The sequence below is a fragment of the Lagenorhynchus albirostris genome, chromosome 10 (assembly GCF_949774975.1).
Source record: "Lagenorhynchus albirostris chromosome 10, mLagAlb1.1, whole genome shotgun sequence".
NCBI classification, from domain to species: Eukaryota; Metazoa; Chordata; class Mammalia; order Artiodactyla; family Delphinidae; genus Lagenorhynchus; species Lagenorhynchus albirostris.
Genome location: NC_083104.1, coordinates 73,800,689 through 73,819,938, shown reverse-complemented (window position 1 = coordinate 73,819,938; position 19,250 = coordinate 73,800,689). Strand labels below are relative to the sequence as shown.

General features: G+C 44.0%; 1 protein-coding gene across 5 annotated transcripts in view; it reads right to left on the bottom strand.

Annotated features, from left to right (window-relative positions):
* Nucleotides 1–19,250, bottom strand: part of RUNX2 (RUNX family transcription factor 2) — a 313,937-nt gene that overhangs the window by 195,137 nt on the left and 99,550 nt on the right. For all 5 annotated transcript variants that reach the window (XM_060163020.1, XM_060163021.1, XM_060163023.1 and 2 more), the window contains one exon: nucleotides 16,750–16,854. In XM_060163020.1, the coding sequence (XP_060019003.1) occupies nucleotides 16,750–16,854 (105 nt within the window). The remainder of the gene's footprint in view (nucleotides 1–16,749; nucleotides 16,855–19,250) is intronic.

Below are 19,250 nucleotides of genomic sequence, written 5' to 3'. Positions count from 1 at the left end.
CTTTTCCCATCACAAAGAAGGATTCAGAAGACGGCTCCTTTTTATAATAGGAGTAAACCACATCTCTTGTCAGTTGTTTTTCCTTCCCACTATCAATCTCTCGCCCTCAAGAGCAGAAAAGAAGGGCCACTGATCCCCTTTAGGTCACCTTTTCCAGTGGAAAAGGCAGCTGTAGGTTTTAAGAATCCTTAGGATGGGGTTTTGAAAATAAATTATCTGAGGGTGAGGGATACCCAAATGTAGAAATCACAAAAATAACTCAATAAGGTCCCAAAGTGCCAAGGCCATTAAGAAAATACCACAGTCAAGGAAGAAAGGAGGCCCGTAAAAGGAAGCAGGTTGTGACTTCTCACCCAACCGCGGGCTGTGGGTGGCTCTCCAATGGTCAGCGATGCCTTGGAAAGGTCAAGTGTAGTGGCTCAAGGGTCTAAATGTGCTTAATGAACCAAGGAGCCCAAGTTATTTTGGGAGGAAAGAAAAATATGTTTTCTGAGTATTTTTCCTTTCCCCTAGCTTAGCACCACACCCACCTAGCCTTTCCAGTCATGTCACCTGTTTCAAAGTCTGTTTCTTTGGTCTCTTTCATTATTTCTTTCCCTTTAGAGAAAATTATATCCACTTAGTTCAAAACAAAGAACCCATCTGAGAACACTACATATGTGTGTGCTTTGTCTTCCACAGTGCTTCAAGCAAACCATCTGCTGGCATGCTAATTTATGATTACACAAGTTGCTCAGACAGGTATTTAATCAGTGAACGAGTGGACTAAGGCATAAATTTTAAAATAGAAACTCTGACACTTGGCTTCAGGAGAAAGGTTAACCCAGGAAGCTGGGCTCTTTGCTTCCCTGCGGCTCCAGCTCCATGGTGGAAAGGAACAGTGGATAACGTCAGCCCTTCTCAGATTCGCTCTGCTCAACTTCTCCCCTGCTGTGCTAGCTTTTAAATGCATGAAGGTTTGTTTTCAGAAATAAATCCTGCCTATTTCCCCTCTCCTTCCTTCTCCGTGCCGATAAATTCCTTGAGGGTGATTTCTGGATGGCGTCTCTCAAGCTCCAGGTTATATGAACTTTGGTGTCACCTGGAAATGTTTTTAATTTCTCCCAGTATGGAGGGAACAGAGAAAAACGAATCGACTTCCTAAAACTTTACCTTTTGAATATGGCATGCCCAAATCAAATAGACCTGAGTCCTTCTAAGGATAAAACGCTCTCACCCTCACTCGGCCCCAGTTCTTAATAATGCATCTCTTCTGATTATCAATAACAATGTTTTTTGGACCAGGTGGCAGATCCGTTTCTCTTGTTCGTCATATTTTTTCTCAATTAAAGATTCTAATGGCCATTGAAGCAAGACAAATTACCCTCATCATTTATGTCTATAAACCTCTGTGACTCTGAGCTTCAGAATTATAATGGGAAACAGAAATCGTGCCTTTGATTTTAAAAGCAGAAAGGTGGCACTGTGTTGCACTTCATAAACACACAGAGAATCGAGAAAACGGAAGAGACTCGAATGAAAAGCCCTCCAGTCCAAACCTCAGCCTTCAGCCACCCGTTCTATTTAAGAACTCTTAGAGTCAAGAAGTTCTTCTTTAAATCTAACCTACATCTATCATGCTTCAGTGCAAACCCACCCTGTCTGTGCCAGAAACAAAACAGCTGGTCGCCACACACAGCTTAACAACTCCTCAATGTTGAAGTCTGTTATTAAGGCATTGTTTAGTCTCCTCTTCTTGAGGCTAAATAATCCCAAGTCTTTCAACTTATCCTTATAGGTTCAATTTTACAATCCTTTAATCATCATCAATGCTCTTTGCTAAACATTCTTAAGTTTTCCACATTGCTCTTATGTTTTGAAACCCAGCTCACCTTTGGAATTGCTTCTCGTTGTCTATAAAAAGCCAGGCCTTTAGTGCATTACACACAACCCACAGAATGTACTCGAATAGGAAACCTACGGCTTTGTTTGGGTTCTTTTCGGTACAAACCTACTCCGGCGGCTCCTTCTCTAAGGAAAACATGTTCTTTGGGAACCAGTGTTCTCACTCCTATGCGTTCTTCCCCACCAGAGCTCTTCACGGCCTTTCTCAACCCACTTTCCCCAAACGATCCTGTTATACAATGAGTATCTAGCTAATCTGATCCACTTATTTAAACCAAGTTGTTAACCAAAAAAAGTCTTAAAATATGCTATGCCTTGCAGATAACATCTATGAAGGTCCTGTCCTCAAAGCCTTAACTCAAAGAAGAATCTCCGGCACCTTCTCTGGTGAGAATCACACGAGGGAGGTTGGGGTCAGTCAGGATGGACGTGGAGACCCCTTCTGTGCTGCTCAAACTGCACCACACCATCCGTGCGTAGAACTGTGGGCAGCTTTGGGGTGTGTGATTCTAGTCAACTCTCTCTGCAACCTTCTCCAACCATATAGGCATCCCCTATGGCCTCTCTTCCATCGAATGAAATATTAGATTCTGACACTGACCGTGCCCTTCTCCTTGAAGCCTCTTCCCCACTCTTCCTAGAGCTGGCTCTGTCTCACCCTCAGGTCTCTGCTCTAATGGAACCTCCTTCCCTTCACACTCTAGAATAGGTTCCCAGCTGTCCCCCAATGCCCCAACCTTCTTTATTACTACATCAGTTCCCCTTACAACACTTGTCACAACTTGCAGTTAGATGCAATTATAGATAAAGGTTCGTTTGCCCACTTCTTGACTGTCTTGCCCACCGAATGGCTCCTCAAAGGCGGGGTCATGTCTGCTCTGCTTTGTATAACTGGCACTGGCTAACAGCACACACTCAATTTTTGAAGGAATAAATGTCTCCACTGCTGGAAATATTTACATTTTAAAACATATCTAGGGGGCGGGGGGGGGGAGGGGGAATGGGATGAAGGCCATCAAAAGGTAGAGACTTCTGGTTACAAGATAAGTAAGTACTAGGGATGTCATGTACAACATGAGTGATCTAATTAACACTGCTGTCTATGATATATGAAAGCGGTTAAGAGTAAATCCTAAGAGTTCTCATCACAAGGAAAAAATATGTTTCCTATTTCTTTAATGTTGTACCTATAGGAGATGATGGATGTTGCCTAAACTTCCTGCGGTGATCATTTCATGATGTAGGTAAGCCAAACCATTATGCTGTACACCTTAAACACATTCAGTGCTATGAGTCCGTGATATCTCAATAAAACTGGAAGGGAAAAAACATCTCTAACTGTCTTATAAAGGGCTCTGTCAGCTACTACAAATGGGGTTGGTATTTTGGGGGGTGGTATTTTTTTTTTTTTTGCGGTACACGGGCCTCTCACTGCTGTGGCCTCTCCCGCTGCAGAGCACAGGCTCCGGACGCGCAGGCTCAGTGGCCATGGCTCACGGGCCCAGCCGCTCCGCGGCATGTGGGATCTTCCCGGACCAGGGCACGAACCCGTGTACCCTGCATCGGCAGGCGGACTCTCAACCACTGCGCCACCAGGGAAGCCCCTGGGGGAGTGGTATTTTTAGCAGTGGGACAGGGTGGTGGGAGGGTGGGAGGGAGGGAGGGATCCCACCCAGATCCGTCTGGTTTAATCATTCAGACATGGCCAGGGCCACGCCCTGCCCTACCCCGCCCCCCATCACAGAGACATCTGCTGCCTCTTCCAAGGTTAACTGGAAACTGGTCGGTCCCATCGTCTTGCTTCTGCTCCTTAAAACAATTAATCTCGTGTCCAGTTATTCTCTCTCCTTTCGGCTTCAACATAGTCACGCCTCTTGTAGCATTCCCATCATCTTGCTGATGCTATGTCCTCATGGCTGAGTCCTTCACAGAAGAGCCGGCATTTAATTTCTATGATAATTTAATGAGTAATGAATATTATTTATTAATATCCAGGATGTATCACTGGCAGTGGAAATCTTCGGAGATGCGATTATGGACCTTTTTAAAATTTTCTTCTTTTGATTAATTTTTATTCTCTAGTTTTTCCACCATGTACTTGTCTGCATTTTCTACTTGAGTGATTTTTTTTTTAAGGTTAACCAGCTTTATTTCAATGGTATTCAAAGTGAGATTCTACTGAGGGTTAACTTACAAAACTTGTGTTCGTCACACAAAATTCGGTGTTTTCAGCTCTGTTCAACTTTCATCTTAATGAATTCAAGACTCATTCAACAAACATATAGATATTCACACACACACACACACACACACACACACATTTACCTATATATATATATATATATATGTCTTCTGTGTGTGAGGCCTTATACCTTGGGACTTGTTTCCTATACAGCAAGGCTACCACATCACCAGGCTTGCCTCTCAGGTAATACTACTTCATAACATCAACCAAGAATACCCTGGGCACGATACCAGGAGCTCCCACAACTTTAATGACGAAGCAGCAGGGAGTCCGAGCAGTGAATAACTGAACAGGAAGAGACCTGGGCTCCTTGCCCACCTCCATAAATCATCTGCTGACTTGCAGACCAACATGCAGCAAATGAGTTTTCAAGTGCCCATGCCTCAGTTTACCCACCCATAAAATGCATAATGCATCCCTCAAAGGGATGTAAAGAGAATCAGTGAGGTAACAGTCTAAGCCTTTGGAACTCCTTGGCAGGAAGGCGCTACATAATTACTATTTGGTACTTAAGTTGCCCTTCATGTGTGCCAAGTACTTTATGATCATTCCTTAGGAGTTACTCCCAGATATTCTGAAGTTGTCTTCATGTCTATTTCCACTAAAAGGATGAAGAAATTGAACTGGAGAGAAGTGTAGCGATTTGCTCAGTGTCACTAAGATGGCATTGAGGTCTCAGAAGAGGACTTTCCAGGTCCTCCAATTCCCTCAACCACAGCTGAACCCACATCTTCAACACAAACTACCAATACAGATGAAATCCCCGTTAAACTGCTCTAAAATAGCCCTCATGGTCCAAAAAAAATTGTAACTTGTTTTTGTAGAATAGAGTGAATGGCAAGGAGGTGAAACAGAAACCAAAGCTCTAGAATTAGTAACCCAGACTTCACAATCAGCCTTTTTTTTTTAAACACATCTATATTTCTCCTCACTTCTGGTATAACAGTGTTTCAGCACCTTCATAATCTCTCTGAAGGGCCCATATTTTTCTACGAATAATTTCCAGGACCAACCCTAAGGAGGCATAGAGCCCAGGTTAAATCACCCTGAGTTTTGCCCAGCAAAATACATACTGGCATTTTCACCCAAGTTGTAGCTCGTGAAAATTAGTGTCAAGAAGGTAAAGAATGAGAAGATGCACGTCACACAGGGTGCATATACAGTCCGAGGAGCCATGAAAAGGTGGAAAGTACCAGCTTGCTTGAGAGTCAGCTGACCTCTTCCCACCAGCCACTTCCTGCATAACTCCAAGGAGGCGTGCACAGAGCCAACACTGAAGTCACCCCATCTACTTTGCTTACAGACAGTACTACCCAAGACCATGGCCCTGGTTCTCCTGAACCATGCTCCTCTAGTCCACACATCTGTTTTCTCCCCCTGCTTCATTCAGTGACTCATGGACCTTCTTTCGCTAAATGAAGCATCTTTTGGCTCTGAGTCCTGTACTCTCACTAAAATGACAGAAGACGTGTGGACACAACATCTAAGAAGTGCCGCTCTGGTTGTTCAATGAGCAGCAGCCAGATGACCTCAGAGAGTCAAGTGCAGTGATGGAGTTCTTTACCATAAATTTGGATAGAAAGTTCCAGAGCACCACGGGCCCTGCCGAAGGCAAAACAGTGAAGTTGGGGGTTGAATTTCCTCTCCCTAAATGTCCCCTCCATTGACTCTGTCTGTGGGAACATTCCCTCCCACCACCTCTCCACCCACTGGCTCTGGACTTTTCAGAGCCCCTATTTCCCTTCATCCATCGTTCATGAAAGCATACCTGTCCTGGATTCCATTCCTTTAACTACTACTCCACTAACCTGATCATAATGGCCTGAAAGTCTCAGCCTAGAGAATGGCTAGGAGTGTGGCTCCCAGACTCCCTGTAGGGTGCCTCTCACACCATGTCACGCTGGCAGCCAGCAGCCACAACTGCTAACGTTTTCAGGAAAAAAAAACGGAGTTTACGACAAACAGGTTCTCGCTGAAGGAGCTACCAAAGGACCTACATAAAGAAAACTGAATCCAGAAGGAAGAACTGAGGTGCCAGAAGGAATAGTGAGCGAATAAATCGATAAACATACAGGTAAATATGAAATAAACAATTTAAATACTGATGATGACTAATTCGGGGAGCATAAAACAGATAAAAATATCAGACAGGGGGCTTCCCTGGTGGCGCAGTGGTTGAGAGTCCGCCTGCCGATGCAGGGGACGCGGGGTCGTGCCCCGGTCCGGGAGGATCCCACATGCCGCGGAGCGGCTGGGCCCGTGAGCCATGGCCGCTGAGCCTGCGCGTCCGGAGCCTGTGCTCCGCAATGGGAGAGGCCACAACAGTGAGAGGCCCGCGTACCACAAAAAAAAAAAAAAAATCAGACAGGGACTTCCCTGGTGGTCCAGTGGTTAAGACTCCACGCTTCCACTGCAGGGGGCACAGGTTTGATCTTTGGTTGGAGAACTAGGATCTCGCATGCCACGCCGCGTGGCCACAGGGAAAAAGAATCAGACAGCGACATTAGGAGAGACAGAGTCAAACTTACAGTTACCAAAGGGGAAAGGGGGGGATAAATTAGGAGTTTGGGATTAACTAATACACACCACTGTATATAAAATAGATTACACAACAAGGACCCACTGTATAGCACAGGGAACTATACTCAATATCTTGCAGTAACCTGTAATGGAAAAGAATCTGAAAAAGAATATATATATACATAACTGAATCACTTTGCTGTACACCAGAAACACTGTAAATCAACTATACTTCAATTAAAAAGGGAGAAAAATAAAACAAGATCTCTCTGACTCCAAAAAAGAGAGAGAGAGAGAGAGAGTGACTGCAGTTAAAAGTATGCTAAGGTTCTTCTATTATCCAAGAGGTAGACAGAGATAGACAGGTGAGTTTTATTAAGACAGATATACACTTTAGAATAGTAATGATAATTACTAAAAGAAAAGAAAGAAATTGAATGATAATTTGCAAACCAGGAGAGGAAAAAAGCCGGCACATATCTAGAACAAAACTAGATGAGAAATACTCTTATTAAAGGGAAATGTTTGCAAAAGGGGGAAATATGGAAATATAAAAACCCAAACTCACAGCTTGAAATTATAAAATCCTGCACTCTTAGTAATACACCAGACCTGAAAAGCATCAGGAATCCACACTGCAACAGCTGACCTGCAGCAAAATTGCAACACTTGAACTTGGCAATGACTGCCTTCAAGGCTGGCCAAGGCCCTGCCTGCCCACCTGACTCTCTGTTTACTTCTAGTACACAGGACTTGGCTGATAACTCTCCCTTTATCTCCCCAAGACCGCTGCCAATAAAGGATTCAAGATGACTTGTTTTCTCTCTTAATACAAATTTAAGTCTGAGTTACCTTTCTCAGAGGTGTCTGGATATAAGCCGTAATCCTGAATTTTAATGAAGTCCTTCTGTCTGCTAGCAAAGAGTCTCACTGCCAGCGCATAGCAGCAGAGAAATTTGGAGGGGAACGGGGAGCCCTTCCTTTGCTACGTAAGTACCACATCCCAAATACAGTCTCCTGCATATGACCTTGAATTAATATTTTCAATTTACGTGCTTTTTTATGAACTCCCTTAATTTCCAAGAGTTTCTCGAAAAACGTGAGCAATTATTTTCCATGCCTGCCTAAATAAAAACTGCCGAGATTTTATGTGAAGACGAAAGATAGGCTTTAGTTGACACCATAAAGTTGGGCTATAACATGCGAGGTAGGGACAAGTATGAATATGAAGAGCAACATAACATATCTTTTTTCTCTGTTATTTTTAAGTATTTCCCATTCTCCTCTGGTCCATCCCTTCCTGAAGCAAATGCTAGAGTACAAACAAAATAGAAGTAAGGTAGTTCTGTGATCTACTGGGAATTCTCTCTCTTGGGAAGGAAAATTCATCTTTTATAAAATAAATAAAGCCAAAAAATTTTGTCCTCTCTCTCAAGTCCCTAACACTGTTTTAAGAATGAATGATTTCTGACTTACAGTGAGCTATAAACCGGTGACACACTTGGAACCAGTCTGTGTGTGTTTTGAGAGCATATATTGCTTGAAAACCTGCCATGCTATATTTAGTTACAAGTAAATATATCAACTGGAACTGTGTCTGTGGACAAGGTGTTCTTACTGGGAAAGCCACACTCCTTGTGAACACACGTCCGATACACTGAGAAAGCACTTTTGGAACTGGGAAGCCAGGGGAGAGTGCAAAGGAGGGACACGAGCATGTTTTAACGGCTGCGACAATTTGCCATGAAAGGATGTGAAGGCCCGGCTCCTTGCTGCAGCATGCCATGTGCTGCTGAATTCAATTACTGCCATGCCGTCTGCGAGCAAAGGAATGTGTAAACAGGCCATATAGCCTTGCATCAGTTCCACAGAATGTTGCACAACCCAAAATGCCTCTCGATGTGTCATTTCCTTCTTGGCCATCTTCCCAGCCCCTGACAGTCAGTCAACAGAAAAAAATAGTACTGAAAGAGATTTAAAAAGGCTCTTCTCAAGAATACATTCCACCAACCACCAGACTTAACCTCCACCAGCGCTTCTGACTCTCCCTCACCACCCTCCTTAAGGAAAGGGGGAAAGGGAACAGTTTTTTAAAACTGTGATTATTCTCTTAAGTCAAAGATGTTCAACAAGACTTCCCTGGTGGCGCAGTGGTTAAGAATCCACCTGCCAATGCAGGGGACATGGGTTCGAGCCCTGGTCCAGGAAGATTCCCACAGGCCGCGGAGCAACTAAGCCCGTGCGCCACAACTACTGAGCCTGTGCTCTAGAGCCCACGAGCCACAACTACTGAACCCGCATGCCACAACTACTGAAGCCCGTGCACCTAGAGCCCGTGCTCCACAACAAGAGAAGCCACTGCAGCGAGAAGCCCACGCACCCCAAGGAAGAGTAGCCCCCGCTCGATGCAACCAGAGAAAGCCCGCATGCAGCAACAAAGATCCAACACAGCCAAAAATAAATAAATAAATAAATAAATTTATTTTTAAAAAAATGTTCAACGATGTTTTGTATACTAGTGACTAAAGGATGAATATTTATGACCATCAAACTGCTGCTTGTGTTTGCTGACTTGTAAATATCAAACATGACATGTACCCATCATGTCCATTCCTTGGGCACTTCAGAGACAGGGAAGAACCACTGGAAGTCTGCAAGTCAAGAAGTGAAGGGCTTTTTTGCAGCAACATGGATGAACTTGGAGGGCATTATGCAAAATGAAATAAGTCAGACAGAGAAAGACAAATACTGTATGATATCACTTATATGTGGAATCTAAAAAATACAACAAACTAGTGAATAAAACAAGAAAGAAGCCGACTCACAGATATACAAGACAAACTAATGGTTACCGGTGGGAAAAGGGAAGAGGGGCGGGACAATATAGGGGTAGGGGAAAAAGAAAAGGGTTATTATGGGATTATATGAAATCATGTGTGTGAAACTTTTGAAAACTGTAAAGCACTATAGAATTTAAAGAATCTTTCATTAAAAAAAAAAATTGGGGCTTCCCTGGTGGTGCAGTGGTTGAGAGTCCACCTGCCGATGCAGGGGACACGGGTTCGAGCCCCGGTCTGGGAAGATCCCACATGCTGCAGAGCGGCTGGGCCCGTGAGCCATGGCCGCTGAGCCTGCACGTCCGGAGCCTGTGCTCCGCAATGGGAGAGGCCACAACAGTGAGAGGCCCGCGTACCGGAAAAAAAAAAAAAAAATTGTTTCCCTGTTAAAAGAGTTAAAGGCTTTTCTACTAATACTTTCCACCAAAGACTAAAATTCAGGTCTGTGGCCTCAGGAATATGTTACAAGGCTTAGCAATAGCAAGGGTATCTCAAATTGTCTCCACAGACAGCAAGGATGTGAACGCAAGAACTGTGTCCAGATGTATCAAATAGCTTTAAAACAATTCCGCTGTCCCTCCATCCAACACACTTTACATGCCCCCATTTTCTTTCACAGGTGACCAAGCTTTATATCAGCATCCACCATGGATAAATAAGGAAAGGTCATGGGCCAGCCATCATCAAAAGTCTATTCCTTCACCCAACTGGGATGAAGAGTAGTGGAGGATAAAAGCCAGCTGCCGCTGACACCATCGGCAATCAGGCAGAGAAAATGCCAGGCTCGCCATTCTCGCCACCCTTCATGGGACTGGAGGTGATCCAGTCTCAGAACTGGGTGAAACAGCACAGGAGAAAAATGAGACGATTCTGTGCCCAGACCACTCTGTTTTGATTACATCTGTTACCTTCAGTTTATAAGGTAAAATGTCTGCACCTGGAAGTGCCCAAGAAGATGGAAAAATAAAACGTTCTCTAAAGAATTAAAAATGTGCTGATGAACTGGACACAGGTGAGAAGGAACAAGCGGGGAAAAGAAAACAGTTTGGCTGCAGGACACAAGCCTGACAAGCTGGGTGAAGCAGGGTGCTGACGCAGCTCTAGAAACACACATACACCCTGCACGTCCAGAGAAGCTCTCACTCACCTAAGCCCCAGCCCTACTGAAATCACAAGCGGAGCCAAGCAGAGCACTGCTGCAGCCATTCGCTCCAAGCCTACAGGAAGGGAGCCGGATGGTGGGAAAGAAAAGGTGGGGCTTCCCCCTTCGCCCACCAGGTCAGGACAGGTAGCTGGCCAGCAGTGACCGGGAGTGTCCCAGCAGTAAGGACACAGGTGATGGCTCTGGCCTCTCCCTGAGAGAAACTATTAACTATGATTTACTTCCCTGGGGCACAACACACAAAAGCTATTAGAAACCCATCCATGTGTGTTAGGTATCAGGTTTGCAGGTGTGCTGGCAAGTGAGACTTTTCAGTGCTGGGTGATGTGGAATACAAAGCCTCCAGGCTTGCTTATTTGAAGAGTCATAAGACACTTTGGCTACAGACTTGCCGTGTTGCCAAGCAAGGCTAATAACCTCTTTATGGTCAAAGATCTAATGTTCTTCTCAAATAAGAGTATTGATCTGGCTTGGCTTGCTACTGACCTGTTAATACCAAGCACCACAAGGTGACACCCACCCTTAATTCATCTGGTAATTACCAAACTGGTCCAATTCAGAGTGAAGCTACTATCACTGAAACTTGGAGTCACCTTGTAGAACTTTAAATGTCTCCCAGATTAAAAAGTCAAGAGATCGGGCTTCCCTGATGGCGCAGTGGTTGAGAGTCCACCTGCCGACGCAGGGGACAAGGGTTCGCGCCCTGGTTCGGGAGGATCCCACGTGCCGCACAGCGGCTGGGCCTGTGAGCCATGGCCACTGAGCCTGCGCATCCGGAGCCTGTGCTCCGCAGCGGGAGAGGCCACAGCGGTGGGAGGCCCGTGTGCCGCAAAAGACAAAAGAAACAAACAAACAAACAAAAAACCCAAAAAAGTCAAGAGATCTTTTCAGGAGATGGTACCTCAAAAAGTTATTTCTCCTGTTGCAACAATGACATTTCCCATCTAAGCACTGATGGAAGTTGGTGATATTGGTGGTCCAGTGAACCACTGCCCCCATCATTAATATCCTTGTGGAGTTACCCACCCCACCTTGAGGCTAGGCTGCACCTGTATGTTGCTTTAACCAACAAAATGTGGAGGAAGTAACTCCATAGTAGTTCTGAGCCTTAAGAAGCCTTACGAAGACCTGAAAGCTCACACTTTTGCACCTGAGGGAGACCTGAGCTGCCATATAGGAAGTCAGACTCTGCTAGAGAAGCCGCATGGAGAGGGCGAGGCTCTGGGACTACAGGAGAGAGAGAAAGGCCCAGCTGTCCCCTTATTCCACCAGGCCCAACCTTCCAGCCATCCCACCAAGGCACCAGACATAGCAATGAGGCCATCATGCACGTTCCAGCACTAGCCACCATGTTACTGCAGACACAAGAAAGATGCCAAACAAGACCACAGAAAACCCATCCAGATGAACCCCAGTCAACCCATAGAGTCGTGAGAAATAATAAACTGGTTGCTGTTTTAAGCCATTATGGGGACTTCCCTGGCGGTCCAGTGGTTAGGACTCCGTGCTTTCACTGCCGAGGGCCCAGGTTCGATCCCTGGTCAGGGAACTAAGACCCCACAGGCGGCATGGTGCAGACAAAAAAAAAAAGTAAGAACCATTATGTTTGGGGATGGTTTGTTATTTAGCAATAGATAACTGACAAAGCAGCAAGAGAATGAAAAGGCTTCTGACGGTGTAAGGTGATTTACTTTTTCCATCCTCTGCACAGCCAATAATACCCTTCCCATCAGTCCTCTTCCCTAACTCAGAACCACTGCAATAGAACATGACACTGCTGAGCAAGATTTCACCTTCCTGGAGACATTCTTTCAATCAGACTGCAGCTGGAACCAAGTGCATACAAGGAACAAAGGATCCTAATAGAAACTGATGCTTAAAAGAGGTATCCAAACGCATTACTGTTGCCGCTGCGCTCCACTGACTTCTGCTGGCGAACATACGGCAGTACCTCTTCAGAGCTAACTTGCCAACAGGAGGTCAAAACGCCTTGCCTAAACACAAGACTTACAAATTTGGGATCTTAAGTATGATGTCATGTCTTAAAATGATAAGCTGGCAAAGAAAATCAATGGCATTTTGTAAAGATGTGCACCTTCTCATGTTTACGCTACTTAAGATGAAGGTTCTAATAAGTCATCGGCTATGTTCCTTTAAAGGGAAGTTTTATAACTGAGATGAATCACAACTGCAAAAGATCAAAGTTAAAAAACATCAATGATGCCATGGGGTACTTTTTAATCTTGTAATGAGTGATGATCATGTGCTCTTATGAAGTTAGTCCAACTGCCAACTCCAGATGTGTGTATTAAGAAAAGGAGTTGTTTGTGATGTGACAGCACCAGTTCAGCTGCCAGAGACAGAAAACATAGAAGGATGAAACCTTTCTGATTTTTGAGTGAAAAGCAAGTCTTGGCAGATGTGCTGACAAGCAGGGCCTCCGAGGAGGGGTACTAGTGCCAGAGCATCCTCTCGTGGACTTTGCTGCAAATAAATTGTTTATCATCAGTTCTGTACAGCTGTCCTCAGGCAGCACGAATACCTGCTCAAGCACAATTTATGGCACTTATTAGTGTTATTTACTGATGAGCAGAAATTAGTAAAGCCATCCGCAAGAAAAAAAAATGTTCCCCTAGAGAACAGAATCTAGATGGTATCTATTTCCTGGAAGCGTACGCTAAGCAAAACTACAGCAAACTTCTGACACTGAAATTGATGTAATAACAGCTCATGCTTAATTAGCACTTACTACACGATAGTCACTGGGCTGTGCATTTTACATACATGACATCACTGAACATCTCTGCAGCAACTGACGAGAAAGATACTATTATTCTTCTTCTCACTATTATGATTATTCTCACTTTAACAGAGGAAACTGAAGCAAAGAGAACTTAGGTAACTTGCCTACCACCACACAACTGGTAAACAGCGAAGCTGGGCTTTCAGTCCAGACAGCCTGACACAAGAGCCCACACCCTTAATCACTATGTTATTGCTGAGTAAAGACCCAACCACTTAACGCACAACTTGTCCTTGTTCAAACAGCTCATCTACCAGAAGTAGCCTGTTCAATATATACTATGGTCTTCCAAAGAAGGGCTGAAATTCCATTAACAGAAATCAAGAGCACGAAACACTCAACCCCTTCAAATCACTGCAGCAATAAACAGGTGTACATTCTTTCGATGACAACCACTACTTAAAGAATTAAAATTTTGTGGGAGAAGATGCTAAAACAATTGCATTCATTGTCTTTTTTTCTCCCCTGAGGAAAGCCTTTTTCTGAAGTCCTTCTCTGTTAACGGTCGAAAAAATAAGCCACTTTGAAGTCTAGAGCAGTGATTGGCAAACCACAACTTGTGTGTCAAATCTCACCCACCACCTGTTTTTGTAAGTAAAGTTTTATTGAAACACAGCCATAACCATCCATTTATGTATTGGTGAAGGCTGCTTTTTTTTTTTTTTTTCCTGCGGTACGTGGGCCTCTTACTGTTGTGGCCTCTCCCGTTGCAGAGCACAGGCCCCGGATGCACAGGCTCAGCGGCCATGGCTCACGGGTCCAGCCGCTCCGCGGCATGTGGGATCTTCCCGGACCGGGGCACAAACCCGTGTCCCCTGCATCGGCAGGCGGACTCTCAACCACTGCGCCACCAGGGAAGCCCGAAGGCTGCTTTTGAGTTACATTGGCAGAGCTGAGTACCTGTGACAGAGATCGTATGGCCCAAAGGGTTGAAATCATTTACTATCTGGCACTTTATAGAAAAAGTTTGCCAACCCATGTTCTAGAGGATTCTCCATTTACCATCACATACACGAAAAACAGTCAAAATCCTATCATACTCACAGTTGAAGGAAGTTGAAAATCCTGGGCATTTTCCACACCTGGGAGTCTCAAAATTAAAGAACAATATTGAGATGAGAGCTATACTTACAAACATTCAGTGCCCAGATGGCCAAGAGCAGGGCAGAAGGAAATAATCCAGTACAGAGAACCCAGGTTGTAGGATTAAAATGTTACTGATACCAGACCCTTCGTTACATCCAGACACTGAGTTTGACCAGTCACCTCGTGACGTCAGACAAATGACATCACATTTCCACAGATATTTCTGGATCATGAGCAATGTTACTCAGGCTGACCTAGGGTGGTGGTCTGCCACTCGACTTCTGTATCTGCTTCCCCCTCCCACCCTCAGCAGCACCCAGGTCACACAAGTACCAGCCGCCCCCTCCACCCGTAACCCTCATTGCTTTCAGAGCACTTCTCTGCCTTCACAGGGCAGTGAACCTAGCAACTATTAATTCTTCCAACAACCTCTTGGGAATGAGGTAATACTACCCTCGCTTGAAAGAGAAGTGACTTTCCCAGAGCTATTGTTCCTCCCTTTTGTCACCGCTTTCAGAATGAGGCAGCACCCACCTTTCCCCGCTTCCTCTCCCAACCATCAACTCTGAGCACCAACCCGTGAACATCTGGACACACACACGCACACAAACATATACACACACACAATGATGGTTTTTCCAAGAACTGAGAAAAGCAGCTGAGATCAGCAGGAAACATCTTTACAAGACAAGTATTAGTCGTGTTAAATGTTAAAAGACTACCATCCTGCTTTATGCATTACTAAGAGGGATGTCCCTGCCTTTCCAGGAACGCAGGGGCTAATTAGATTAAATGCTAGAAGATGTCTTCCATCCTAAGGCATCGTCCCAGATGGATGGCAGTCCAGAAAAGTCAGACAAAACCCCAAACCAGGCCAGACGGCCCTGCGCTGATCGATTCACCTGCACTGCATGACCAGAGACTTGCAGAGTCTGACAACCAGAGACTTGGGGCGACCAGAGACGTGTGTGTGGCCACAGCCTAACGGGACATTCTCAAACTGAGCAGACAGGCCCAGCACTCCCAACGTTGGAAAATCTAGAAGAACGCCGTACACATGAAAGGCGGAGAAAAGAAAAACCTCAAAGACTGGTTTTTGAGGCAGGAAACCTCCCTAGTTCAGGCAAGCAGTCAGCCTTCGTGAGATGAAACAGCGGCCAGAGGAGCGGAAGGCAACACGTGTTCCCACCGCTCAAGGACAGGCTGCCAGGGGTAGAGGCAAAACTTCACCAGCCCTTTGCTCTCGGTTTTAGGGGAAGAAGAGCTATGCCATTCTCACTGCCTAGGTAGGTGTATTGTTATATAACAAATATTTCTGCCAGCTGTCCCTCCACCACAAACCAAATTAAACTCTCCAAACACAATGGCTAGGCCTCCAATGAATTCACTCATCAAAGGCAGAGTTCTGTATGATGCTTCCATTGGCATAGAATTTTTAATGTTGTATATATCAAATAGTCTTTAATCCTTAAATATATTTAAATACTGCTCTGGTGAGTATGTTCAAATTAGTTATGGGGGCGGGGCAGGGAAGGCAAACCTGTTTTAATTTAGGTTTAGGAGGAAAATGATATTAGCCCAAATGGATTGTGTGCACTGCCTTCAAATGATGCTGGTTCAACCTTCTAGATGTCTCAGGAGACAAATAAATCAAGGTGGATTTAAACCTGGCCTGACTCTGTTAAAGAAACTACCTGTGGCAATTACTAGAACAAGACCAAACAACAGTGTTGTAACAATCAAGCAAGTTATCCTTTGCAAATAAATTCTTTGTAATTAAGCGGTGTGCTCTTTATAAAGGGAACTGAGTGTAAAAAGTTAAAACACATTCTTAGACCATGGGAAACACACGCAAATGCTTTTTGACTAAGCTCAGGATTTTTCAATGTATTGTTTTCTTCCTCAGCTCTCGTGGATCTGTTCTGCCTTGTCTATTGTGCCCACTGGATGAACAGAATTTTTAGTAAAAAATTACAGCGACGGAAAGTCACAAAGTTATGTAGGGCTTAGCAATTTTGCGGCAAAGGTGAAAAGTGTAATTTGATTTTCTACTAACTGTGAAGTTCTCCTAATTGTCCCTCATAAAAAGATATGCAGATAGCAAACTTGGCAAAGAAACTATGTGAAAGTAGCACTAACTTATTTGGGATAAATTCCTCACAGGGTCTCTGTAAACTCTATTCCCATTTCCAGTAGGAAGGCAAGCACTTACTTCTGGGTTCCCGGGGTCCATCCACTGTAACTTTAATAGCTCTGTGGTAGGTGGCGACTTGAGGAGGATTTGTGAAGACAGTTATGGTCAAGGTGAAACTCTTGCCTGCAGATAGAAAAGGGGAAAATCAACAGTGAATATAAAAAGACAGTACTGATGACAAAAATAGCAGTACAGATGTCCAAACTGCATTTAAGCATCGCTGAAGAGGGAACAAAACAACAAGGGTCAGGACTCCTTATTCTAATGAGAAACCCTCTGATGGCCACCTCAGGGAGTTGCCAGGCTCACTGAGTGCTAAGATCATCATCTTCACGGCAGTCCTGTGCAAGGAGGCTCCAATTCCAAACAGCGGCTCAGTAGCGAGAGCCGTAATGAAAACAAAAACTGGACCTCTTGAAGAGGGTTCTCTTTCCCTTCAGTTTTCTCCAACATCAGGAACACATCCAAGCAGAAAATTTTAGAAGTCTTTATTTAGGATTAGGTCATGACCCCGTGAGAGAACAATAGTAAATCACTGTTGATTATGCTATTGACTTCACATGGCTTTAGCATTTCATTTGCTTAACTGCACTACAGTGAGAAGATGAAAGAGGAAGGTTCTTATGGGAATCATTTTAACAGGAGCCAGTGTCTCCCGTCCTGGCCTTAATGTGCCTGTGGTATGATGATTTCATCATTACTGGAACAAAGTTTTTTTCCTCCCTGCCCACCCCTTCCTTAACATACATCCTCACTCAGCAGCAATCTTGAAATGACTCCCTGACAGTGACTTATTTTTGGCTAAATATACATGACACCTCCCAATGTAAATATGAATACTTGCTTTTAGAGGAGGGTGTACTTCATCGAAATATTACATCTGATGTTTCAAATTAATGAACTAAAGGTGATGAACAGAGGTTGGGGGGAAGACGGCGCGGGGTGGGGGGGGGTGATGGGGGGGGAGTTTAGGAGCAGATTTGGATGTTTGCTTTCTCCAGAAGAAGATACCAGACTCTGTTACCCAGACTCACTGACAGTTGTAATCAGTTAGATTTGCAACGGTTAGTCACGTCAGATAGTCAAAACTGCAAACTGTTACAAGACAGGAAGAGGTGGGCGTGAAGCAGTGACTCAATAAAACATTCAGCAATCTCAGGCCAGAGCATTCATTTAGCCTGCTCCTGGGACAGATCTTTAAAAAGCTCATTTCGTTTTGCTTTGTTTTTTGGTCAGAGACTGTTTTTCCCTTTACTGAAAGCAGAGGCTATGAAATCAAAACACAAATCTTAAACAATATGTAGCAATGCAAAGTTTAATGCAATCTTTTCAAAGCTTAATATGGAACAGGTTATATACAAGACTTAATGTGGAACAGGTCTTTGGCTGTCAAGTCTAGTGAATGGGTTTTCTTTTCAACCCAGACCACGTAAGTTCCTAAAAAATGTTTAAGACACATATCATTTGTTACTCTGTATATATAGCTTTAAGTCTCTTTGGCTATACTTTGGCCGAGAAAAAAAAAAAAATAGGAAAGAGAGAGATGCAGGGGGAGGGGGTACAGGGAAAATGAATATTGATTAGAAACCTATTAAGTGCCAGTCGCTTCATAGACATTATCTCATTTAATACTACCCAGTAAGGTTTATCACCCCCACTTCACAAATGAGGAAACCGAAGCCCAGAGAGAGTATTGGTAATTTAACCACACAACTAATAAGTGGAAAAAATCAGAACCTGAACCCAGGTCTTCCAGACCCTAAAATTAATGCTCTTCCTTTTAACTTTGTCAGAGAACATTTTTAGAAATTAATAGGTAATTTATTGTGACATGTGTCCCAAATAGCTCTATCAGACCAAGAAGCAAATATAAATCTACTAATGTAGTATGTCAGCCAGAATGATGAAATCATCTATTCTTAAAGTGTCACTGATATATCGTATTCATTATTATATATTGAATGTTACATGGATTTAAGTAATTTAATTGTCTGGTTGGGGAACAGAGGATTTATTATAAACATTAAGACTAACCAGAAGAATAAGGCAGCCAGGAGTCTAAACTAGTCACAGAAAACTGAAAGTCTACAGAAATGGAGATTAGAACGTTGAATAGGAGGCCACTGGATTCAGATCAGGACCTTAAAACAATGGGAAGTTCTGGAGGAGTGAATGGGCTGAACCCCTAGATTGAAAGTTAATTTGCATTAAACCGTAAAAAGATCCCTTCTGGGTTGGATCAACCGTCTGTGAGTCAGGATCGCATTTCTAACAGTGGCTTTGAGGGCAGTGCTTGGAAGACACTTGTCATCTGTGGCACAAATCTTCATAAATCAAGGATGTACGCATCTCAATTGTCCTTAATGACCCTAAATAACCTGCTAGAGACACTGCCCATGAGTTTATATAAACCGGTTCTAACAGTATTGCTGTTTGAGACTTTTACAACGCACTTAGGATATTAAAAGGCATCGATGCTTCTCCCAAATTCAGAGGAACACCTTAGGTAGGAACAAAAG